This window comes from Notamacropus eugenii, chromosome 5 (genome assembly GCF_028372415.1).
Source record: "Notamacropus eugenii isolate mMacEug1 chromosome 5, mMacEug1.pri_v2, whole genome shotgun sequence".
Lineage (NCBI taxonomy): Eukaryota > Metazoa > Chordata > Mammalia > Diprotodontia > Macropodidae > Notamacropus > Notamacropus eugenii.
The window spans coordinates 13102223-13128003 of NC_092876.1; the positions used below are offsets into that span (position 1 = coordinate 13102223).

The 25781-nt window shown below is 48.5% G+C and overlaps 2 protein-coding genes and 1 long non-coding RNA gene across 3 annotated transcripts in view; 1 reads left to right on the forward strand and 2 right to left on the reverse strand.

Annotated features, from left to right (window-relative positions):
- The window catches only part of LOC140507332 (paired immunoglobulin-like receptor B), a 62951-nt gene extending 53898 nt beyond the window's left edge, over positions 1-9053 (reverse strand). Inside the window, exons 1-9 of the mRNA XM_072615444.1 lie at positions 8909-9053; positions 7865-7900; positions 7146-7232; positions 6807-6842; positions 6380-6664; positions 4864-5157; positions 3886-3927; positions 3657-3743; positions 2246-2359 (exon numbers count right to left, since the gene is read on the reverse strand). Of these exons, the coding sequence (XP_072471545.1) occupies positions 2246-2359; positions 3657-3743; positions 3886-3927; positions 4864-5157; positions 6380-6664; positions 6807-6842; positions 7146-7232; positions 7865-7880 (961 nt within the window). The 5' untranslated portion in view covers positions 7881-7900; positions 8909-9053. The remainder of the gene's footprint in view (positions 1-2245; positions 2360-3656; positions 3744-3885; positions 3928-4863; positions 5158-6379; positions 6665-6806; positions 6843-7145; positions 7233-7864; positions 7901-8908) is intronic.
- Positions 9054-9203: 150 nt separating this feature from the next.
- LOC140503475 (uncharacterized) lies at positions 9204-25205 on the forward strand. Its single transcript, XR_011966796.1, has 3 exons — positions 9204-9479; positions 18424-18534; positions 24725-25205. It is a non-coding gene; the product is annotated as an uncharacterized lncRNA (long non-coding RNA).
- Positions 12575-17448, reverse strand: LOC140503156 (platelet glycoprotein VI-like). Its single transcript, XM_072606970.1, has 8 exons — positions 17415-17448; positions 17084-17102; positions 16652-16932; positions 15471-15494; positions 15056-15257; positions 13065-13105; positions 12915-12970; positions 12575-12769 (listed from the first exon to the last, which is right to left on the reverse strand). Exons 1-8 carry the CDS (start codon positions 17446-17448, stop codon positions 12575-12577), a joined length of 852 nt encoding a protein of 283 aa, XP_072463071.1.
- Positions 25206-25781: the final 576 nt, after the last annotated feature.

The following is a 25781-nucleotide window of genomic DNA, read 5'->3' on the forward strand; positions in this document are numbered from 1 at the left end:
ACAACAGTAGGTTCACTCTGGAATATGGTTGAAATGTAAAGTTGAGTAGTCTGAGTAATGGGTTTGAGAGATTTAGAAATATAAAGGCTTGATGGAAAATGTGGAAGACAGTTCAAAATGTTTGGGGACAAACAGGGGACATACAAGCCCCTCCTGTCCTTGGATAGTTATTCTGTGTACCCTTGTGCCAGCTTCAGGTGGTTTAAGCATGTCCAGAAGTGTCAGAAAGTTTATTTCAAGAAGAAAGGTGGAGAATGAAAATTATATGGCTTGATTTGAAAGTTAATAGACAAAAGTATAGAAACCTAGGAGGAGTCAACATGGAAGATGCCACAGATTTCCAGCCCCTCTTGTTCAGTCATAAATGGGGAGCCTGTCCTCTTGTTAGCACATCATGCTGTGTTTATGTCAGTAATTCAAAGCAGGATGAGATCGAGTTGCAGACATCCTGGGAAAGGCCCAATGGATGCAGTTCCCCTTTGTATCATCAAGCTGGAGTTCCTGGTTTTTAACTCTCCTTTTGCCACTCCTGACTCCCTTCCTCCCCTACTTTTCTCTTTGTTTTGTTACTTTTGATGTTCTGATCTTGCCTGTTAAACCTTTTAACCACATTTGTGTCCTGCAGGGTAACCTCAAACAAAGTTCAGAAGGCCTTGTGGAAGGATTCTTGAGCACACCTACCCATCATCTCCTGGATATGACCTACAGTGGCATGCAGTTAACCTACTCCTGGGAATCAGTGAGGCAGGGACAGTCCTGTATCCCTTGTCAGTCTGAGGCAGTTCCTGAAGATGAGACCTCTGTCCATGTCTCTAAACGCATTTGAGTCCTCACTGTTTGAGGAGGGACTGATGAGGACTGCATGACCTTTGCCTTTTTCCCAAATGAATTTGGGGGGAAAGGTTGAGATTCAAATAGAATGGCCAATGAGAAGCTCATTTTCTCAAGGAGCCCTTAAAGTCACTTTAGGAGAAGATGAAATTCAAGTAGGCTGGCCTATGAAGTCTGAGAACTAAGTGGGCCCTTCCATCTTTCCCCCCAGGGTTTAACATTGAAATAGGCATGATGTTCAAAACTCTGAGTAACTGTCCATGGTTATGCCATCTCCTCACCCCCTTGCCCACCTCACTCTGCTCACCTAATCTCCTTGCCCGCTGAAGGCTTAACTCTGTACAATCCTTAGCCTCTCCTGGCTAGAGAGCATCTTCCTTAATTGGAGGGTGTCCCCCTTAAAGACCCATCTCCCTGAAGGGCTGGAGAAGTTGGCTTGCTGTGTTGTGTTCCCCTCAATGAATGCCTTTGCCTGATTTGGAGACAGTCTGGGTGAATTCATTCAAGAAGATCTTGCACCCCAACAGTTTGGGTGGCCCCTAACCCGCTTCAGTGATGGAATTTTTAAGGGGAAGTTTTAGAATCTGAGAGAAAGGACCTCAGGCCGTCACAATGCCAGTTCTAGGTGTCTATGCATGAGAGTGTACTGTAGCAAACAACTCATTTTATTGCAACAAAAAATTCATTTACATTCCCAAAGGAAGGTTGACTCTGGTTCTTCTTGAAAAGCAGGGTCCACAACAGCAGGAGCAGACATGAAGAAAGCCTGGTAGCCAATAGTTTTTGTAGGCCTGTGATCTCAGGGAAGGTTGTCCTGGGATGTGGAGATTCTTATTTGGGAGAGGACATGGGGGAGAAGAAAGCAGTGGGCCTGGTGCAGGGAAGAGTGGGATTCTGGCCCCTGAGAACCTGCAGAGGGAGGCCCAGGGGGATTGCACTTGCTGTCTTTTCTATGTACAGACACACACACACACAACACTACACACACAGTAATGACCACTGATGGAGGAAGTCCTAAAGCCCACAGCTTCCTATGACACCTGAGGTGCTTTAGCATTCTGGGGGAATATTTTTCCTCTTTCATTACTGAGAGCTATTGTCAGTGATGATCCCTGCTGGGAGGGTGGGAAACGACTGAGGTGGGGAGGAGAGAGTGAGTGTATGTGGGGTCAGGGCAGGAGCAGTGAGTAAGGGGGGGTGACCTGGGGGGAATGGTGAGCATCATCAGCTTTGACCTGGGAAAGTCTGGGTACCACCAGCTTGGGCCAGGCATAGTTTGCAGGGAAAGGCAGGAACCTTCCCTCTGTCTACAGCTGGGCAGCAGTCCAGGCCTTGGTGAGTCTTGGGAAGGCTCACATTCCATGAACCCCAGCCCTGCCTTCCCATGTGCCAGTTGTTCCTGCTCCTGCTCAGAGTCCCCTCCGATTGTGCCAGGCTTCAGCCAGCAAGACCACTAGGAGGAGGAGAAGCAGGCCGGCCAGGCTGAGGCGCAGGAGGTTGCCCACGGTGTAGTCCTGGGGATCAGGATCTGGGAGGGTGAAAGACAGTTGGTGACAGAACAAGATTCCCCCTGTCTCAGGCCCCATCAAGGGAGGCCCCAATTCCACTGTCCTCCACTGTACCTCCAGGCTCCAGTGCCTCAGCTCAGCCTCTACCCCTGGTCACTCACTGGTTGGGACCTGGGTGTGGGGGGTGAGGGCAGGACCTGGGAGAGGAGGTTGAGGGAGGGGCTGAGGCAGCCCCAGGTCCCTTCCCTGGCACCTGGACTTGACCCTTACTTCCTCACCTCCTTTATCTCCTGCAGTTTGGTAGAGGAGCTGGTGCATGAAGTTTGTGATGAGGATGAGCTGAGTCAGATCCCACCTCACACACTCCCTGTGTGAGCCTGGGCTGGGCCCCTCCCCTCCCTCAGCCTTAGTTTTCTCATCTGGACAATGGGGTTAGTAACAGCTCCCACCTGCCAGGCTGTTGTGAGGATCCTCTGAGACCATAATTGTGAAGCATTTCAAGGCTTTGTATAAGCTGGATCCTATTACTATTGGAATCTAGAAGCATTTACTGCTTATATTGAATAAAGGTCCCTGCCTTCAGGGAGCTCCCCCTCTAACTGGGAGAAGACCTGAAGATGGGCAGGTGTGGAAAAAGTACAGATAGAGCTGGTGGCAAGTGATGTGTGAGGTGGCCCTGAGAGGAAGGAAGGAGGAAATAAGGGAAAGGAAAATGTTCTCCAGAAGGGGAGAGAGAGCAGAGTGTTGGAGGGAAGTGAGAAGTGAAGGTGTGGAGAATTGTAGGCAGGGGGCACAGCCTGTACAAAGGCCTGGAGATGAGAGATGAAGTTAGTGTATGAGGCAGTGAACTGGGAGCCCCTAATAAGATGATGAGGGGGCACAACCTGTCCTGAGGGGACCCCCAGTGTGAGGGTGGGACACAGATTGTCTTCAGAGAGCCACAAGTATGAGAGGGCCACAGCCTTTCCTGATGGAACCCCCAGGGTGAAGAGGAGACACATTCCATCCTGAGGGAGCACCTGAGGGAGCAGCATGAGGGGGGGACACAGCCTGTCTTCAGGTGGCTACCAGTTTTATTCAGTAATTCAGGTGTGCAGACTCTTATTAAGCGCTCCCCCTGACCCAGGTCCTGTGCTGGGTCTCCCCCACAACAAACATGACTAAGCAAAGCTGGCTCCTGTCCTCCAGGGCCTGACATTGTCCTGGAATGCTCTTATACCTTGCACACAAATAAATCAATGGGACCTCATGTGAGGAGTGGGATCCCTTACAACTTAGGGTGCACAGGAAAGTCTTTCTGAGGAAGAGGCTCCTTACCTCCACTTGGGAGGAATCTTGGCATTTCAAGAGGAGGAAGTGAGGAGGGAGAGCATTCTGGGCAGGGAGGACAGCCTGGGCAAAGGCCTAGAGGTGGGAAAATGAGAATAATAAGGTGCTGTAGGAGGAGTGGTGAGAAATGAGGGGGCATTGGATGGGGTGGGCAGACCTTAACTGGACATCCAGCCCTGCCTCCCTCCACTCTGCTGGGAATTCTCCAATTACTTACCAAACTGTGTCTTCTGAGAATCAGAGCTTGGAGAGATGGTCCCTGGGTGTGAGGAAGGGGGCAGGGTTAGAGGGTGGGCAGGGGAGGGAGGGAGCCCCGTGGTGAGTCCTAGCTCTGCCCAGACTGATTGTGTGTGGGATGTTGAGCAAGTCCCTTCCTTCTCTGGGTGTCACTTTTCCATCTGTTAAATGGATGTGTTTGTTCAGTGACCTCTCCTGGCCTGTCCACTTGTGAGACTGGGAGATTCCATGCTCTTCTGACCCCTCTTCTAGGTCTTTTCTGGGGGCACGGGAGGGACACAGGGAGGAGGGAGGAGCTGGGGTAGGAGAGGGACCCTCTGAATCCTCAGGGCTTCCTGTCCTGACTGTCCCCAGAGCCCTCAGTTTTCCTCTCTGCTTGATGCGGTGTTGGGCAGAGTAGGGGTAAGAGTTCACAGTGTTGCTTCTAGCTTTGAGAGATTGGGGTAGCGGTATCTGGGCAGCCTGTCCCTCATCTCTGGAGCAGCCAGGCCTGGGGACAGCAGAGCCTTCCTCCCCCATAGTCTCAGCTATGGCTGTGTGGGGGAACAGGATATGGGTGGTCTTGGGGAGGGAGAGAGAAGGCAGAGGGCTTGGGGCAGCCCTGCCCATGTTTGTTCCTGACCTCCCCAGCCCCTTCCCTACAGCCTACTCATGCCTTGGTTCTTTCTGAGAAAGGGAGGACTCAGCCCTGGTCTAGACAGGAGCTGGAGAGTCCTAGGGGAAAGAAATCCCCACCCTGTCCTGAGGGAAACTGGTCGCTTCCTGGGTGGGGAGGATGTCAGAGCCTGGAGATTCCCAGGGCTTTGGGAGAGGTGCCTGGATTAGGGAAAGGAAAAGGGTTAGGGGCCTGGGGATTATTTAACCTCCCTCCTCCCCACTGTCTACACCTCAGGCCTGCTAGTGATGGAGCTTCGGAGGGATGATAATATGGGGGGGAGGGGGGCTGGGAATCCCTCACCTGTGACCCTGAGCACCAGGGGGTCGCTGGGATCTGACCACTTATGGGGAGTGTCCCTGTGAAAGGTGTAGCAGCGATAAGTGCCTTCCTGGGTAGAGTTCACAGCTGGGATGAGGAAATTGGCCTGAGAGCCCCTTCCATGGGGTGGTGCTATATCTTGGATGATCTGTTGTCCATCCTTGTACAGGGCATACATGGTATACCATGACTCTGACTGACACTGGAAGGTCACCTTGTGTCCTGAGGCCACCTTAGAGCTGGGCAGGGCTGAGAGGGAGGGTGGATCATAGAGACCTGGAGGAGGAGGAGGAGAACCTGGAGTTAGGCCTGTGACCCCCTCTTTCAAGAGAGGGGTGCACACTTGGCTGGTGGGACCACTGGCTTGGGCCTGTCCAGATCCCTCCCTGGGGATAGAGGTTTAGCTCATCTCTAGAAAAATGGAAATCTCACAGCTTTGAGGGGAGAGGAAGGACCTTGGACAGTTCTGGTGTGGGGGAATGGAAAGAAGGTGAATGAAGAATAAGGAGACAGGGAAAGGGAGGGAGCGAGGAAGATAGAGAGAGAGAGAATTTGAAAGCCAGGAGGAGTGAAAGACACAAAAAGCATGATGAGACACAGAAAGACAAAAGGGAGCAATGAGGGGCAGGTGGGAGACAGACAGGCTGTCTTCCTCCCAGGTCTGGTGCTGGGAGCCCCAATCCCTGGGCTTTTGTCATAGAATCTCTCTGTATGGGGGCAGTGCCTGGCTCTCACTTATCCTGGACACTGGGAGGGTCCCTGGGGCAGGTGTAGGAAGGAGAGGGGGAGGCTTAGTTGTGACTCCTGGTTCACTTCCATCCTCACCTCCTAATCTTCCTGAATAGAAATTCCTGGGGATACAAAGAGGAGACGCCCCCTTCCCCTGCCTGTGCCTAGGCTTGAGCTGGGAGAGAGGACATAGTAGCAGCAGGGCTGCACTGTACTTACTCTCCTGGCTTTTGGAGGGTCAGGGAGGGGAAGATGCCCCACCCGTTCTGTGCCCCCTCCCCAAGGAGCCACCAGCTCTGTCTGGTGTCCTGAGACCCAAGCTGAGCCTCCTGCCTCCTCTCTGGCCCCAGGATGGGATCTCCCTGAGGCAGCTGGTGGTGCAGTGGATAGAGCCCTGGGCCTGGGGTTAGGAAGACCTGAGTTCAAATCTAGGCTTAGACACTTCTCAGTTTTGCGACCCGGAGCAGGTCACTTCCTGTCTGTTTGCCTCAGTCTTCAACTGCAAGATGGGGATCATAATAGAATCTGCCTCACAGACATAATCCCTAAAAAGTGCTCAGCACATAGTAGATGCCGTATAAATGCTGATTCCCCCCCCCCCCCCACCTCTGGCCCCAGAGGGACAGCAGAATCAGAGACAGGGAGAGGACAGGAAGCGCAGAGCCAGAGGGACGCTAGGGGTCAGGCTGGGCTGGGGAGGAGCTTAGGGGCTGCTGGGACCCAGAGCCAGCCCTGCCTGAGGGGCCTGGGGCCCAGGGAGTGTCCTCACCTGTCACCACCAGCTCCAGGGGGTCACTGAACTCTGACCAACCAGATGAGTGTCTGTAGAGGCAGTAGTAGGTCCCTGCAGAGTTCGAGGTCACAGATGGGATGGGAAATTCACCCACTTTTCCAGATGATTTCACCTCCATGATCTGTATCCTTTTAGAACCTCGCTCTTTCTCCAGACGGTAGTGATCAGCCTCTACAGATCCCTGGCACCTCAGGGTCACACTTCTCCCTAGGGGCACCAAGGAGTTGTTCTCTGCCCTGAGGGAGGGTCTGGGGAGTGTGTCTGGAAGGGAATGAGAGCTGTGAGTTCCAGAAGATTCCTCTTCTGTGTGCCTCCCCCACTAGCCCTGCCCAGACCTCTCCCCTCCCTGTCCCGGGGGCAGTCCTCTGCTCTGGGCAGGGGCAGTGTTCAGGGAACGACTCACCTGCCTGTGCCCTTGTCCTCTGGCCCAGACACAGCCCTGGCAGAGAGGATTCTGGTTACTTCCAGCTCCCCACATCCTCCCACCCAACACCCCCAGAGGAAGGAGACAGAGGGATCAGATCCTGGACTTTGGGCTGGTGGGAGTGAAAGGGGCTGAACTCCAGAAGACCCTTCTAGGAGCTCCAGCATCTCCCCTCCCTCTCAGCCTTGCTGGGTGACCTCAGATTTGTTACACCCCTTCTCTGGGTGATAGTTTTTTCCTCAACAAAATGGAGGTGGGGGAGGGTTGGAGTTGATGGTGGGTCAAGTACCCTTAAACATGGGGCTTGTTAGGACTCACCAAGGCACAGCAGGACAGAGAGGATGTGGGTCATGGTGATCCCAGCAGCTGGTGGAAGAGGGGACTGCAGTCTGACCAGGACACTGCCTGAGGCACAAGGCAGAACCAGGGCTGGCTCAGCTCTGGGTTTCCAAGCTCTGAGAAGGGTCACTTCTCCTTCCTCTCTTTTGTTGCTGCTTCATTGGTGGCTCCATTCTGTGTGTGTTTGTGTGTGTGTGTGTGTGTGTGTGTGTGTGTGTGTGTGTGTGTGTGTGTGTGTGTGTGTGTGTGTGGTGTTGTAGAGTCCTCTAGTGTTACGATGTTGGAACAATTCTTGTTTTTTGGTGATAATCCAGTCCCCACAGCCCTGGAAAGATTCCCCAGGTATGCCTCAGGTGTCAGTGTCCCAGCTCCCCCACCCCCTTGAAAGGAAGCCTCTTGAGGCTGAATAGACTTCTGCTCAGTGGTCCAGGGAGGAATATCCCTTCTTATCCCCGCTGTGAGTAGCCCTGACCTGCCAAACCTTGACCTGGAAAGGGAGGGGTCAGAAGGGAGCAGCCACTGGTCCAGACCAAGAATCAGAGGGCATGATGTAGAACAGGCCCTCAAATGACCAAATCAGCCACAAGTCTGACCTTTGGTCACTTCAAACCCTGTGAGCCCTTCCCAGATCTCTCCCCTCCCTCTCCTGGGGGCAGCTGTCTGCTCTGGGCAGGGGGAGTGTGGGGGGAAGAACTCACCTGCCTGTGCCTTCATCCTCTGGCCCAGACACAGCCCTGGGAGAGAGGACCCTGGTTACTCCATGCTGCCCCACATCCTCCCCATCCAACACTCCCAGAGGAAGGAGACAGAAGGATCAGATCCTGGGCTTGGGGCCAGGTGTGAGTGAAAGGGGCTGGGCACCAGAAGACTCCTCTAAGATTTCTAGCTTCTCCTTCCCGGCTACCTTCCTGGGTGACCTCCAATGGCCCCTCCTCTCTGGGCCAAAGGAATCCCCCACTTTGTATCTAGTGTCACTGGTATCTAAAGTCTTTTTGAATTTGGAGGTCATTTTTTTGTTTTTTTTCTCCTAACTTTTTCAGTTGTGCACCATTTCATTGATCTGGTCCTCTTTTCTTGATGGAAATGCTTAGATATATATCGTTTTCCTTAAGTATTTCTTTGACTTGCATTCCATCAGTTTGGGGATGTCACCCCCTTGGTTATTTAGCCTGGTTGTTCTGGCTCCAGTCTCTGTGTCTGGGATGTCATGTTTCCTCCCTCCTCCTTTCTTTTCTCTGTTTTCCTTTCCCTTGTTCTCTCCCTCCCTCCCTTACTTCTTCCTTTTCTCTCTTTTCTCAGGTATTTTAAGGAGGTCTGGGATCCTCCTTTCTCTTCCCTTAGCTCGATTCCCCAAGGCTGTGTTCACTCCCTCCCTCTTTCTCTCCCATCTTCTCTCTACAAATCTTCCTCTACCTCCCTCTCTTCTCCTCTCTCTGAGATCTTCCCTTTCCCTCTTCTCCTCCCTCTCTCCTTCCCTCCCTTTTTCTCCATTCTTCCCTCACTCTCGTTTCCTTCTCATGGGTCTTGAAAAGGTTCTGTCATCAGCTTGAATCCCCACAGTCTGTCTCCCTTTTCTCCCACTCTTTCCCTCTCTGCTTCCCTCTCCTTTCCTTCCTCCTCCCTCTTTTTCCATCTGTCTCTTTCTATCTCTCTCCCCTGTACTCTCTCTCCCTCTTTTCTGCCCTTTCTCCTTTTCTATTCTTTGTTGCCTTTTTTCTTTTCTATGTTAAGATACTCCTTACCTGGGAATTTTGACCCAGGTGGTTCTGGAACAGAGGCATACCACTCAAATTCCACACATCTATTCCACCAAAACCCCTGAACTTCTCATTATGTTAAGAAATGCTTAAGAAATTAAAGGACAGCTCCAGTGAATGACTTCTTCCACCCCAGAAGTGCACCAGAAGTCAACCACCAGGTCACTGACCCTAGGAAAGGGGGCCAGCCAATCAAGGACCAGTGTTGGTGCAGGCTATGAGCCCAGCCTCCCACTGTGACCTGAGGTCCATGTAGTCTGCTGGTCTCTAGGACTGGATGTGGCAAGTATGGCAGAAAGTCACAGGGCAGGGTCTTAGGCAGACACATGGAGCAAAATTTCACAGAATAGGGTTACAATGTTCACAGCAGGCACTTAGGCTCTCCCAGGTCTCTAATAAACTGTCTGAAGACTCCCCAGTGGGCCCTGAAAAGCCAGCTCTCAGAAGCTGAAAGATCCTGGCACTCCTAACCCTGGAATTTGGAGATGAGTGCAGAAATCCAGGAGACAAATCCAGGACATGATCATTTGGGCTGACCATTCCATCCTAGAGCGCAGTAAGTAGTAGAGCCTGATCATGACAGAAAGTCCCAGTTTGAGGATTAAGTCTGGAGAGATGAGAAAGCCAAAAGTAAGCCAAGCAGTATAAAAATTAATGTATATCTAAAGAGTTATCAAAAGAAGGAGAAACTATATACATATGTGTATATATATGTATGTATATGTGTGCATGCAAGTATGTATGTGTGTGTGTGTGTGTGTGTGTGTGTGTGTGTGTGTGTGATGCTGGGGGGAGGAAGGATTTTTCACAGGACTCCGTGAATACCTATACTTAGATGAAGTGAAATTAGGCATAAAAATGAAGTGAAGTCACTGGAGTGAAAATTTGGAAGGAGAATAAACCACCGAGAAGATCAAGTGATGATCCTTATTTCATTAATGCACTCTGAAAACTTGCATAGACCAAACAAATGAATGACTCCATGTGATAGCCAGAAGTGTTAGAACAAAACTGAAAGATCAAAAAAGAGAAGAAAATGTTAGATATTTATTAAAAAAATTGGAAAAGAGACCAAGGAATAATAAAACTAGAAAAAAAATAGAAGAGAATCTGAGATATCTCATTAGAAATACAGCTGATCTGGAGAACAGATCAAGGAGTGACAGTAGAAGAATTTCCAGGCTATCTGACAGCTGTGATAAAAAAAGGATCTAAATACAATACTATAAAAAATTACTAAGGAATATTTTCCTAAAGTTCTAGAACAAGAAGGTAAAGTAGTACAAAATAAAATCTGCAGGTATCCTGCAAGAAGCAATTGCATTGCCCAGAAACTAAAGTCAGAATCCCACAAGACCTGACAACTTGTACGTTAAATGAGAGAGGATCTTGGAATAAAGTTTTCCAAAAGCTTGACTACCAAAAATAATATTATCTTTTGAAGCTGAGTATAATCTAACATGGAAAATTCTCCATGGATCTTTAATGGAACAGAGGAATTTCAAGTTTTCTTTTTGATAAAAAGACCAGAGGTGAGCCAAAAGGCTGAAGTAGAATCACAGAGAACTGAGTAAATGTATTTGAGCAAATTCAAACAGTAAGGTAATGGTAAAATTTTACTAGGAGAAAAGGAAACAAGTGTCCCCTCAGAACCTCCATAAGGTTCAAAGGGTTTTGAGGACTCCCATAAGAAAAAAAATAGAGGTCGGGATAGTAGTAGACTGATTCTGTTCTGAGTTGGAAGAGGGAAAAGAGAAGGGAGTGTATAAAGAGGAATACACAAATAAAGGAAGGAGAGAGAAGGAGCTATACCTTGCTATTTCCATTGATTGGGATGTAGGAGAAGAATATGCAAAGATGGAGGAAGGGGCAGGTGGAATGGGCATCCAATAAACTTCAGTCCTTTCTGACATGAATAAAGAAGGACAGGATGCACACATGATGGTGTATTATATGAATTTTGAACAGGGAACAAGTAGGGAGGAGAAAGAAGTTAAGAGAATGTACAACCCCAGGGACAAAATCATGGAAAGGAGACATACTTGAAAGACTAAATTTGAAAGAATCCATTCTCTATCAAGACATACTTGAAAGAAAACATGACCTGGAGATGTGATTCAGAGGAAAGAAGGAAAAGGATAGACAGCAGACTCAAAGAAACTAGACTGTAAGGAGATGGCCTTCACATGGGGAATGGCTGAAAACTCGGGTATATGGATGTAAATGCAATGGAATATTATTGTGCCAAAGGAAATAAGAAATAAGAAAAAATGGCTTCAGTGAAGTGGGTCATTTGAATTGAAGGAGAGAGAAGTGAGGAGGATGAGGAGAACGGTTTATCGTAGGGCAACAATATTTGAAAGATAAGAGCTCTGAAAGATTTAGGAACTCTGATAAATGTAAGGTCAACCATGTGTCCAGAGGATGGATGATGAATCATGTTACCTCCTGACAGAGAGGGAATGGGCACGACATTTTGGGACATGACCATTGGGTGTGTATGTGCTTTGATTGTCCTTCCTTATTTATTAAAAGGGTTTTTTTTTTCTTCCTATTTCTGTCTCTAGCTTTTTAGTTGGGGGGAGGGTTAGGGTTAGGAGAAGAGAAGGAGGTAGTGGTAATGGATTTGCAAGAAGGAGAGTCATGGACACATTTGCAGTGGACCTAGATTTATCTATTGCATTGTCAACCAAAACTGTTCCTTTCTTTGAGAGGTGCCAATGCCAGGGACTTAAGGCCCTCTTTGGATAAATCCATGGAACCCCCAGCCTTCCAAGAAGGCTGCAGGAAGTGTTCATTGGACTTAGGTGAAAGACTCTATGGGTCAGGATTTCATTTTTTCATCCAGACAGTAACAAGCCTGATTCCATCAGCACCTTCTCCTTAATTTCTCCCAAGGTTGTTCCTTATCTCCTGGTAGCTCATGCTTCAGTGGATGGAGCTCTGGGTCTGGAGTCAGGAAGACCTGAGTTCAAATCTTGCCTTGGTCACTTCTGAGCTGTGTGAGCTTGGTTATGTTACTTAAGTTCTGTCTGCCTCAGTTTCCTCTTCTCTAAAATGAGTTATAGTACGTACCTGTGAGGGTTGTTGTGAGGATGAAGGTTGCCAAGTTCTTTGCCCATCTTAAAGCATTCTCTAAAGGATTCTACTTTTATTATTTGCTGTTGGTTCCATAACTGAATGTGGGAGTCCTTAAAAATTTGGCAATAGTAAAAGGTTTCTGAAAGTACAACAACCAAAAACAAATTCAGAATCAAATAAGTCATGAATCAGAGGTGGTTGTGGCAGTGCTTGCCTGTGTGACGTCACGAGGCTTCCCCTGCAGCCTTAGTTCCGAACACACAACGTGTGCACTTTGCACTGTGCATGCCGTCGTGCTGCACAATGCCAACCAACGCTGCCAGAAATATCTCAGCTCAGATTTGATTCTAGCATAAGTTATGAACTGCAGTTTCTTTTACTGTAGGTAAAATGCTCTGGCATTGCACAGGGGACATTCTATCTGGATTTAAGTCCTCTTTGTTCCAAAGGGCAGGAGAGAGGAACCCTGTTCCCAGCAGCTTATAGTCCTTTCTGTCCTTCCCCTTGGCGTGAGGAGCAGGGGTACTAACATCTGGGTGTCTGGTTCATTGGGTAGGACAGGGTTTGGCCTCAGAAAGCAGAGGCTGAGTGAGGAGGGTCCTCTTTGTCCTGGGGTCCCCTGGGCTCGGGCTGAGCTCCCCGAAGTACAGCGTTGAGGCTGGTTTCCATAGCTCCAGAAGGGAGAGTGTCCTCGACCTCAGCCTTGAGGCTGTTGAGGTTCAGCTGAGCACAGGTCACTTCCTGAGGGTCTTCACTTTTGGGAGCCTGGTGGGAGAGGACGAAGGGATGCAGTGGGACATGAGGCAGGAGGGCTAAGGAGGGGAAAGGACCGTGAACTCTCCCAGCTGTGTGTGCATGGGGCAGCCTCTCCTTCCCTGTTCCCTCCAGGAGAGATCTTTGAGTGACTCACAGCAGTGTCCTCCTCTCTGGTCTCCTCTGTCTGTCTGTCATCATCCACAGCAGCATCTGGAGGCAAGAGGAGAAGGCATGAGGGGCCAGGACCCTGGCTCTGACCAGGGCCAGGCTCTTCCCTCTGCCACCCGAGGCCCCCCTCACTCACACAGGGTCTCCTCCAGGGGGGTCCCCTCCTCTGGGTCAGAGCTAGGGACAAGAAGGCACAGACAGTTGAGGGGGAAGGTCTGGGAAGGTGGGCAGGTGAGGAGGGGGAGGGTCTAGGGGGAATTGGGGTATGTCTGGGGGCCTACCTCCTGGTGGTCTTCTTGCCCTCTGCCTCTTTGCTCACATTCTCTGTAGGAGAGTCAGAGCCAGAGTTTAGTGAGGCTCAGCTCATTCCCCATTAGGCTCTCAGCCCAGGTGCCCCCAGCCCCAAGGACTCACTAAGTCTGGTCTGATGCCGCCAGCGTCAATGGCAGAAGAGGAGGATGAGGAAGAGGAGGAGCAGGTTGAGGAAGGCTGAAACCCCCACTGAGATGTCTGCTGCCAGACCTGGGGAAGCCGAGGATGATGACCAAGGTGGAGGGAATTACCAGGACATTGGTCTTTGGGGAACCCCTAGCCCAATGGAAAGGAGACAGAGCCTGTCCTCAGGCAGCCTCCAGTCTTACTCAATAATTCAGTTCTGTTGTCGTTCAGCCATGTCTGAGCCCCTGACCCCATTTGGGGTTTCCTTAGCAGAGACACTGGAGGCGTTGCCAATTCCTTCTGCAGGTCATTTTACAGATGAAGAAACTGAGGTACACAAGGTTAAGTAACTTGCCCAGGGTCACACAGCTATTGAACATCTGAGGCCAAATTTGAACTCAGGAAAATGAGTCTTCCTGACCTCAGGTCTGGAGCTCTGTCTGTTGCACCACCTGGCTGCCCACAGTTCAGGTGTACAGACTCTTATTAAGCCCTCCCCCTGGCACAGGCCCTGTGCTAGGGCACCCCCACAGTAACATGACAAAACAAAAGTGGCTCCTGGCCTCCAGGGCCTGACATTGTCCTGAGATGTTCTGGTACCATGTACACAAATAGATCAATGGGACCTCAGTTGAGGGGTGGGATTCCCTAACAACTGGGGGAGGGGAGCACAGGAAATGCTTCTTCAGGAGGAGGCTCCTAAGCTCAGCCTGGGAGAGATCTTTACATTGTAAGAGGAGGAGGTAAGGAGAGACCGCATGCCAGGAATGGGGGACAGCCTGGGCAAAAGACTGGAGGTGGGAAAAGGGGAATAACCAGGTGCTATAGAAGGTGTAGTGGGAAATGAGGGGACCCTGGTTGGGCTGGGCAGATCCTGACTGGACATCCCACTTTGCCTCCTTCCACTCTACTGGGAATCCTCCAATTACTCACCAAATAGCATCTTCTCAGAATCAGGCCTTGGTGAGAAGGTCCCTGGAGGTGAAGAAAGGGCAGGGTTAGGGTCTGAGTATGGGAGCCAAGAGAGGCCTGGAGGGGAGCTGGGGATGAGTTCCAGCTCTGTCCAGACTGACTAGGTGTGGGATCTTGGACAAATCCCTTCCTTCTCTGGGCCTCACTTTTTCATCTGTTAAATGAGTGTGTGCTTAGTGACCTGTCCTGGCCTGTCCTCTTGTGAGATTGGGAGATTCCATGATTCTTCTGATCCCTCTTCTAGCTTCTGTCTGGGCTTTGGGGGCATGGAAGTATGTAGGGAGAGGAGCCAGACCAGGAGCTTGGGGGTATTTAACATCCCCCCTCCCCACTGTCTACGTCCCAGGTCTGCTCTGGTCTCCCCTTGGCTCCCCCTCTGACTTTCTCACTCGCCTTACATGGGACCTAGTAAACATATTGTCTGTGTGTAGAACCAACATAACAGGACAGGTGACATATGTTGAGGGTGTCTAGAGTGGCCAGGGAGGAGAGTCCTCACTGTCTGCCTTCTGTGAGCAGGTCCCATTGCCCAGACTTCATCCCCTCCCTCTGAGCCTCCTCCTCCCCCAGTCCTCTTGGTCCCTGGGATCCCCTGGGCCAGGGCCCTGCTTTGGTTGGGAGATGCTCCAGGGCCAGTGAGGGAGCTTAAGGGGAATTGGGAGGGATGGGGCTCCCTCACCTGTGATCCTGAGAACCAGGGGGTCACTGTGACCTTACCACTTCTGGGGGCTGTAACTTTGAAAGGTGTAGCATTGGTAAGTTCCTTCATGGGTACAGTTCACAGCTGGGATGAGGAAATTGGCCTGAGACCCCCTTCCATGGGGTGGTGCTATGTCTTGGGTGATCCGTTGTCCATCCTTGTACAGAGCATAGTTGGTATACCTTCCCTCTGACTTATACTGGAGGGTCACATTGTGTCCTCAGATCACCTCAGAGCTGAGCAGGGGTGAGAAGAGAGGGTGGGACATATAGACCTGGGGGAGGAGGAGGAGGAGAACCTGGAGTTAGGCCTGTGATCCCTCTCTTTCAGGGGAGAGGGCAGATTTGGGTGGTGGGAGAACTGTCCTGGACCTGCCAGACCCCTCCCTGGGGGTGGAAGTTTAGCTGATCTCCACACAAAAGGAAATATCACCTCTTAGAGGGGGAGAGGAAAGACCTTGGATAGCTCTGGTGTGAGGGAATGGAAAGTGGGTGAATGAATAGGAAGACACAGAGAGAGACAGAGACAGAAACAAAGAGACACAGAGGCACAGAGACACAGAGACACACAGAGACAGAGAAATCAAGAGAAACAGAGAGAAAGTGTGGGAGGGATAGGAAACATAGAGAAAGAGCGAGAGAGGAGAGAAAGCTCCATGCAGGGGGGACAGAAACAGAGAGAGGAGAGACACAAATAGAGGCCAGTGTGGGGGTAGGGAAGCTCAGACAGGAGGTCTTCCTCGCTGGTCCGGGGCTGGGATCCCAATCCCTGGACCTTTGTCACAGAATCTCTCTGTATGGGGGTGGGGGCATATTTAAGACTCATCTCTGCATTTCTGGCAGGTTATTAGCTCCCCAAAGCAGAGCCTGTCTCTCATTCTGCACCCTGGGTGAGTCCCTAGCACAGAGAAGAGGAGGCTTGGTTGTGATTCCTGGTTCACTTCCATCCTCACCTCCTCATTCTTGATGTATGGAGCCCTCTAGGGATACCTCCCCTCCCTGTGCCTAGGCTTTAGTGGGAGAGAGGACAGAGCAGCAGCAGGGTCACCCTGCACTCTCTCTCCTGGCTTTGGGGGGTCAGAGTCGGGAGGGGGAGATGCCCCATCACCCCTGTGCCCCCTCCCCACAAACCACCAGCTCTGTCTGGTGTCCTGAGGCCTCCTGCCTCCTCTGTGGCCCCAAGATGGGATCTGCCTGAGGCTGCTGGGGGTGCAGTGGATAGAGCCCTGGGCCTGGGGTCAGGAAGACCTGAGTTCATATTTAACCTCAGACACTCCTTAGCTAAGTGACCCTGAGCAGGTCACTTCCTGTCTGCTTTCCTCAGTTTGTAATTGTAAGATGGGGATCATAACAGCACCTGCCTCATAGAGCTGTGAGGATGAAATCAGAATAACTACAAAGTGCTCAGCACATAGTAGGTGCTTTATAAATGCTGATTCCCCTCCCCCCACCTCTGGACCCAGAGGGAGAGCAGAGGCAGAGACAGGGAGAGGACAGGAAGGGTAGAGACAGAGGGATACTTGGGGCCAGGCTGGGCTGGGGAGGAGCTTAGGGTCTGCTGGGACCCAGAGCCAACCCTGCCTGAGGGGCCTGGGGCCCAGGGAGTGTCCTCACCTGTCACCACCAGCTCCAGGGGGTCACTGCGCTCTGACCAGACTGATGAGTGTTTGTAGAGGCAGTAATAGGTCCCTGCATCTTCTTCTGTCACGGATGGAATGTGCAATTTGCCCTCTCTTCTAGATGGTTTCACATTCATGGTCTCTGTCTTAGACATTTCCTTTCTCTCCAGATGGTAGCGATAGGCCTCTAAAGATCCCTGGCACCTCAGGGTCATCCTTCTCCCTAGGGGCACCAAAGAGCTGTTCCTTGCCTTTTGGGAGGGTCTGGGAATGTTTCTGGAAGGAATGAAAGTTGTGAGTTCCAGGGGATCCCCCTTCTGTGTCCCCCTCCCGGGTCCCCTCTCTCAGTCCTGTCCAGACCTTCCCCCTCCCTCTCCTGGGGGCAGTTGTCTGCTCTGGGCAGGGGGAGTGTGGGGAAAAGACTCACCTGGCTGTGCCCTCATCCTCTGGCCCAGATAAAGCCCTGGCAGAGAGGATTCTGGTTACTCTCACCTCCCAACATCCTCCCCACCCAGCACCCCCAGAGTAAGGAGGCAGATGGATCACATCCTCAGCTTAGGGCTGGTGGGAGTGAAAGGAGCTGGCCAGAAAAAGCTTCTAGGAGCTTCAGCTTCTGCCCCCCCACCTTCCTAGGTGACCTCAGACTTGTTACTCCCCTTCTCTGGGGGAGAGTTTCTTCCTCAACAAAATGGAGGTGGGATGGGTTGGAATTGATGGTGGGTAGAGTACCCTTAAATATGAGGCTTGTTAGGACTCACTAAGGCACAACAGGACAGAGAGGGTGTGGGTCATGGTGGTCCCAGCAGCTGGTGGGAGAGGGGACTGTGGACTGACTAGAACACTGTCTGAGGCACAGGGTGAGACCAGGGTGGGCTTTTCTCTGGTTTGCCAAACTCTGAGAAGGGTCACTTTTCCCTCCTCTCTATAGTTGCTACTTCACTGGTCACTCCATGCTGTGTTTGTGTGTGTATGTATGTATATGTGTATGTGTGGGTTGGGGTGTTGGAGAGTCCTCTAGTGTCAGAATGATGGAAGAATTCTTGGTTTTTTGGTGATAATCCAGGCCCCATAGCCCTGGAAAGATCCCCAGGTATGCCTCAGGTATCAGCCTCCCAGTTCCCCCACTCTCTTATGGACTTAATGCCTTCCAATACCTGAATAGATTCCCCCTCAATGGTCCAGTGAGGAACTTCTCTTGTAAGCCTGACTATGAGCAACGCAGACCTGCCAAACCTTGGCCTGTAAAGGGCTGGGCAAGAAGGGATCAGTCTTTGGTCCTGAGCCCCTGCCCACCTTTGAGGCCTCTGCACCCAACATCATTATGTAGATTATCCACACTGTGGCCACACACATTTTGATGAACCAGACGAACCCAGGAACACTGTGGAGGATCTGGGTGGGCACCAGGAAAACCTAAGCCTGAGTTTTGCCACGACCAATGACTCTCTGTGGCTGGCATGGCCAGTTCTTTTCCCTTTATCAGACTGTCCTTGAAGTCATGCCAACGGAGGAAGAGGAAATGTTGATCTTTTAGGGGGGTTGTGTGAAGGTGCACCTACATTCTGTTTCCCTTTCTTTGCCCCATGACCCAAAGGCTCTTTCCTCATGGGAACTTCCAGAAGTCTCAGGGGTCCTCGGAAGTACCCCATTTTGTCACCAATCCTTTCTTTCTCTCTTTCCAGCTGACCCCAGCAGAGGCTTTTAGACTTTAGACAACTTAGAGCCAGGAAGGCCTTGGACACTGAATCCCACCCCTCCATTTTATAGGTGAAGAAACACAGGCCTCCAGACAGGCTGTGAGTTTTCATGAAGTGAGTGCTGGGCAGAGCCAAGATCCAAGAGTGACCCCTCAGGCCCACCCCCCTTTCCCCTCCCCTGGTGAGTACCCTGCAGCTCATCTGTCTGCTCACTCTTTTTCTTTCAGCCCTTTTCTGCCTCCACAAATCAGCCCACATCTTCCTCTTTCCCTCGGTGATATCATGCCAGCTATTAGAAATCTGTCCTGTCTTACAAGGCCAGAGGGGTATGAGTTAACCCCCTCTATACTCAAAATTTCATTTGGGATTGTTGGGAATGAAGGAGTCACATAGGAGAAAAGGATCATTTTGAGGTAAATAGGCCCCAGATGGATTGTCCTGAGACCAGGTGTGGAACCTTGGGCCAAGAAGTTTATAAATGTGCCTTTTAGGACATTAGTGGGATGCTTCAGCCTCCTCCAGGGATTTCACTACTGACTCCTTTTAATTTCCTGGCCTGGAACCACCTTTCATTTTGGGTGGCAGGGGTGGAGGGTTCTGGTTTAGCCCCATAGGAACTGTTTTCATCTGGGAGTGTTTTCATATATTTTTACTAAAAGGCTGATTATTTACATGCTGAGGCTTGGAATGATCCATTTCAGCAGATGTACACCCCAGAATGGGATGCCTTTTAGATGAATTTGGCACCTTGCTGTCCTGGGAGCTCCCCCAGGACTCAGGGCTTGTGCTTCTTTCCCCCCTGACCTCCTTGATGCTCCACACAGGACTTTGGGGCTCTTTCCTCTTTCTTCTCAGGCCTAGTGCAGGTTCCTGGGTCTCCTTCTTCTCCATCCCCTCAATACCAGCACATGGTCCAGAAGACTTTTTGCTCTCTTTCCTCAGTGTCCAGCCCATCTTCTCAGCACCCTTTAGCTTCCTTTGATCAGATGAGCTTGGTAGAATGTAGGGTCAAATGTGATGTTTAAATTCATTAGGACAGTCTGACCTTGCTCAATTTGCCTGCAATCTGACCCTAATTTTATTCCTAGCCAGACCTTGAAGGACTCTTTACGATGTTTGCTCCCGGGAAGGGCTCACCACCTTTTCTGGAATCAAGAATTTCTAAAGAGGAATTCTCTCAAAGATGTGTTGAGAACAGCTCCTTTCCCCCTGATCATGCACTGCAGTGGCAGAATGCCTTGCTTATAAGAAACTATTAAAGGTGGATAGTCCTGAGCCATACTTGGGAATCTCCTGCATAGCATGGATACGCAGCTGAGGACCTTCCCCTTGGGACTCTGGAGGCTGACCCAGGACTCCTTAGCCATGTGATCCCCATGTAGATAATTCCCCCACTGGTGCTGATCAGCTGTGGAAAGATTGGGAGTTACCGATTGTGGTATCACTGTTCCAGTTTACTGATTGGGAAATAACTTTTGGGATCTAGTCATTGTGCCATAACTTTGAGAATCAACTGATTGGGACATAATTGCTGGGATGTACTGACTGGAACATAGCTGTTGGGACTTACTGGTTGTGACCTATATTATTGGTAATTTTATGAGACCTACGGTATTAATAGTATAGGTATATAATATTTATTACTACTATGTTTATATATATGCATATATATACATACATATACATATACATATATATATATTTATATACACAACTTGAGGCTTTGCGTCATTTTTGAATCAATCTGAACTGACACTAAATGAAGCTATAGCAAAGAAGGTTGTGTCACAACACAGTTGCAAAGTTCCTTAGGACTCTGACTGCCATATCAGTGTCACAATAAACTTTTGCACACTTGACCTAAAGATTCCTTGAGCCCCTGAATTCATTCCATAATGACCCTCTCTTTGAGGGGGATGTCCAGCATATCACAAGCATATGGAGAGTTTCTGATGAGGTTGAGGGGCGCCCCAGGATGTTTGGGTTCAAGGTTATTTTGAAAGAATTCTCTCAGGTTCTTTCCAAATCAAATATAGACATTTATTTGGGGTAACAGACAACACAACATAACACACCAAGCAGCCTCCCCTGACCCTCATGGGAGATGAAGCTTAAGGGAAACCCCAGCTAAAATGGTTGGTGGCAGGTAGAGGGGGCTTAAGGGAGATAGGTGCTCAATGGAGACACCCATCAAGGAGGAAAAGGGGGATGCCTTCTGTTTAAGGAGCAAGTCCCCTAGCCAGGAGAGGCTAGGGATTCTTAGAGTAAAATCTTTCTTGGTTGTGTAGAGAGGGGTGGGGTAAGACATGAGTTGACTAGGGAGACACAGACCAGGTGGTGGGAGATGAGGTCATCAGGGACAGCAGTTTCAGAAGTTTTAGCTTATCATTATTCCAATCTTCACCCCTGGCAGAGGGGCAGAGGGGCAGAGGGGCCCAGGCTAGTTCCAGCATTTCATTGTCCAGCCAACTTGAATCTCATTGTCACCCAAAGTGCCTTTAACTGGTATTTTAGATAATGGGCTTCTCAATCAGCACTCCATTTGAATCTCATTCTCTCTCCAAATTCATTTGCAAAAAGGCAAGGGTCATGTTTTCCTTATCAATCCCCCCTTAAACAGCTGGGATCCAAATTCATTTGGGGTCATGGGGGGGAGGTCTCATTTTTAGGAATTCCTTCAGTTTGACAAGGGGCACACAGCTGTCCCTCTTTCACTAGATCCTGGGGAGGGTGTAGTGTAACTGGAAGCAAGTATAGGTCAGGAACAGGGAATGATGGATGGATGTGGTCTAGAATACTGGGCCATCTGAAATTTGATTGAGGTTAGCCTGGAGGTCACAAACTTGGTTAGAAGGTTCAAAAGGTAAGGTCTGATCATCAAAAGCAAGAAGACAAGGAGAAAAAGGGCAGGTGTGGAGGTGAGGGGTGGTGCAAGGGGTCAGGAGAGTTGTCAGGAGAATTATGAAGTTATAAACCAGGACCCCCAGCTCCACAATTCAGAGGGGAGCTTCTGTTTGTGGACTCTCTTCATCCATTGGACCTTTCCCAGGATGTATCCAATATGTGTCTTGTCCTGCTTTGAATTATTAGTATAAACATAGCATGATGGGCTAACACAATCAAGGCTTCCCCTTTATAACTGAACAAGAGGGGCTTGAAATCAGTGTCATTTTCCATTTTGATTCCTCCTAGCTATCTATGTCTTTGTCCACTAACTTTCCAACGAAGCTCCTTAATTTTCATTCTCTACCTTTCTTCTGAAAGTCAGACTTTCTCACACCCTCTAGACTTGCTTAAACCTCCTGAAGCTGGCACAAGGGTACCCTGAACAACTATCCAGGGACAGGAGGAACTTGGATGTCCCCCATTTGTTCCCCCACCTTACCTGTTTTCCATATTTTCCATCAAAACTTTATTTTCTTTCTAAATCTTTCAAACCCATTACTCAGACTACCCAATTTTGCATTTCAAACATATTCCAGACTGCACCTACTGTTGTTAAACCCATGTCCTATTAAAACTCTACTTTCCCAAGCTATGGGGTTAATTTCAACCCAGGGAATTCCCTTCAGTAATCTGCCTAAACTTCTATCATCTATTCTTAGTACTGATATAGGAAGGAGTTTGTCAAAAAATACCAGACCACTCCCAGCCTTGGGTAATCCAGACAAAAAAATCTCTCTCCCTCCAAGTGTGAGTGGCTTCTCTTGATTAGATTAATTCACTTGGAAGCTTGATTTGCAGGCTGACTGGGATAAGGAGCTAGGCCACATAACTCAAATCTTATCCTTACATCTTGTTACAGTAACTCAGATATATTCCAGTACCAATCTATTATTTAACAGATTTAGTATTATGCTTACAAAACTTCCTGAATATAGAAGTTTTCCATAAAAAATAGCAACATTCCCTAACTTCATTTCAATTCCAGTCATCATGTAGATGGCCAATTGTATTGAGCCAGGTTTAAAGTCAGCCAGGATGGATATTCATGTTGGGGATATGAGTAAGGAAAGTCCTACCTCAGCTCATGCAAATAGTCATTCTCCCAGCCTTTCCCATGAGAATACTGTGTGCAGTTCATAGCTGTAAACCCCCATGTGGTTTCTGGCACCATGGATCATTAGCACAATAGCATTCCTTGAGGATCTCACCTGGAGTCAGACTTAAGAATGATATCAGGTAACAGTCCCATAAGGTCTTAAATAGCAAGTTCCAATAATCACAGCCTCAGGCGAGTTCAGCTTTCCAGGAGCACACATTCTAAAGAGTAAGCATTGACTCTAATCTCCCATTGGTGACAGTAAGAGATTCATCACAACTTGATGTCACAAACATAGGGAAAATCAGATTTCCCATTAAGATAGCACAAGATAGCTCAGAAGTTACTACTCTTCACTAACACAACTGTACTGAAATCCTGTTCTTTTAAAACAAAATGAAAGATGTTTCTGACTTTAACCTCACAATTTACTAGGGGTATCTGGCAAGTTTATAGAACATGTGGAATCACAGGGACCAAGGGGCTAATCTGTCTCTCCACACTGTTATATTTTCCTCTGGACTGATGTGGACCACAAACTTTCTGGAACTAACTAAAAAAGCTTATCAAGTTGAAAAAATATTATGTATTTGAAAATTGAAAAATCCCCTTACCAATTAGATGATTTCAATCTCCTTGAATGCATGAACAAGCATTCCCAAATTACTTTGTGAAATAACCATTCATCCCTTCATTACTATGTTGCAAATATTACTTTAACAGTTTTTAAATGATTTATTTTATATAACATTCTTTTAAAAGTCCAATTCATATGCAAAATGATTCTTATTGATAATAGACTTTTTAAATACCATTTTTGGCTCACTCAAATTTTATTATTTCTGGCTTAACTAAATTTTATAATATACAAGAAGGGTATATATTATAATGTCATATAATATTATCACAATTTTGCAGTGAATTTAGAAATATTATAATACCACAAACAATAAACCTCAGATGATGACATCAACCCCATTTCCAAATCATCATACACAAAGATCATTACTAGAAGGGTGGACTTACCAAATACAGAGTCTGGCTGGCTTCTTACCTTGCATTGCCAGATGAATCACATGAAAGTCTGAGTCCCATGGAGCCTGTGATTGGAGGAGCTTGCTGAAAGAGGAGAAGCAGAAAGAGGAGAAGCCAGAGCAGAGCTGAGAGGAAATTGGTCAGAGTATAGTCTGGGTTAGGAAGGATGCAGGCAAGCAGGCAGCTGGCCTGTCTGAGTGAAAGAGTTTGTGATTTATTTAAAGGAGTTGGTTTGTGAGAATGATAGTAGGAAGGGGGGGGAGAGGGGCATAAGAAAGCATGAGGATGGTGCTTTACTCTGCATTATAATTGTGTATGGATTTTTTTTTGTTACTATGATGGATTTGGCTTTCTGGTATCTGAATTAATGTTTTGGCTCTGTCTTCCATTTGGAGAGTCTGTGGTAATTTGCAATTCAGAATTGTGCTGGCATATTCATGGCTGCCATGGGTGCTGTGGGTTTCACATTGGTGCTTTGGTGGTCTGGGGTGGCTTAAGAGGATCATGAAAAGGAGTGTTAAGTGGTTTGGGGTGGGCTGAGAGTTACTATGAAAGGACTGTTGAGTATCTAGGTGGACTGGCCTGAGTGAGATGACTTGAGGTGAGACACTAGTGATCTGTGCTGCTGAAATTTATGAGACAGTTCAGGGTCCTGATCCCATCACCCTATCACTACCCTCCAGGACTGTTGTGAAGTTCAAATGTGGTCAAGTACTTTGGTGTGACTGGAGGAGGTGCTTAGGGAGGGTCTTGATGGGAGTGGTCAGTTGTATGGGGTGACTCTAGGGGGAAGCCAGGAACCAGGAGAATGGAATTAAGGGTGGGAAATAACCAAAGGCTATCTGGATAACAGGCAGTAGTGGGCTAGGCTACGTTAAGGGTAGCAGAGATTTGGGGTTAGAAGTAATGAAAGGCTTACATCCCCAGGAGAATGCCAGATGAAGTGGGAACATCCAAGGAGAGTTCAAGTACCCCATCACTGGCACATAGGTACTTAATAAATGTTTATTGATTGACTGATTGATTGACAGGTAAAAGGGACAAATCAGAAAAAAGATTTAAGAAAAAAAATTCTGAACCTCATGAATTGTGATCAAGAAGAAGCTTTCACTGTCATGTACCTGGAGAGATTGAGAGTGAAATTCAAACTAGACTTTTCCCCCCTCAAAGAATAAGTTTCTTAGATTTGTATATAGGCATCCTGATAGAGAAGGGGAGGGAATCAGCATTGAAATAGTGCTACTGTGTGTCAGATTTTACTATTTACATTTGTTGGAGCTTCTCTATTTCCCAGGAGAACTTTACCTGAAAGTTGGAGCTGCAACTGATGTGCTCCAGCCGAAGGACATCCATCACTTCTCCTGACATGCTCACAATCCCTGTGCTTGTCATTGCTAAGTGAACCCAACCTGGGGCTGCATTCCTTTTCTCACCACACTAAGTCTGGTTCTGTAACCTGCTGAAGGATCACAAGGCTCAAAGACTCTAATGATCTGAGACAGTCACAGGCTCAACAATTCCAATAACTTGGAGAGTGTTCCCACAGGACCCAAGACTGCCTGTAACGTCCTCAAAATGCCTGCAAGTGTGGGCACATCATGAGAACTGTTCACTCAAGACCTATGAATGACTGTGTCGTGGTCCCACCTTTTGTGGTTTTCATGCTTACAAACCCTACCTCTGCCATAAGCCCTCAAGCCCTCCTTCTCTGGAAGGTGGATTACTGCTTGCAAGTGTTTTCTTCACTCTGAAAGAAACTGTTATTTGACTCCTGACTCACCTGTCTCTAGCCTGCTTTGTTCTGCTTTAACCATCCAAAAATTAGATGAGTCTAGTCTGGACTATATTTAAAATACTTTGTCAGGTCTAATCCCTCACCTGCCTGGCTTACACAGATGTAGTATTGCTATCAATTTAAGATGATGCACACCTCTGAGAATGAAAACCCCAACAGACACAATTTCTAGGTAATCAATTTTTACATGATGCCTAGCAAATCAATAAATTGATGGCAGTGGTTCTCTCAGAAAGCAAAATGAATCATTTTGAACATACAGTGCTTAAATACCCTTGGAAAAATGGGTGTTTCTGACAGGCAGAAATCAGTTCTGATTGGTTAACAATTAATGAGAGAATGAAAATTATAGTGATAGGTGGAGTTATTCTAATGAGGGGCTGGGAGATGTGACTGATCATATCACTCTTGGACAGAGACTCATGACAAGGCAGCCCACTCCCATCTAGGCAATCTAGATAAAAGGATCTATCTTCACCCAGACCAGTTAGATTGAACACGATGGGCCAGAATTCACCTAGATTAGATTCTCTCTACCCTTTAATCAGAAATAAGC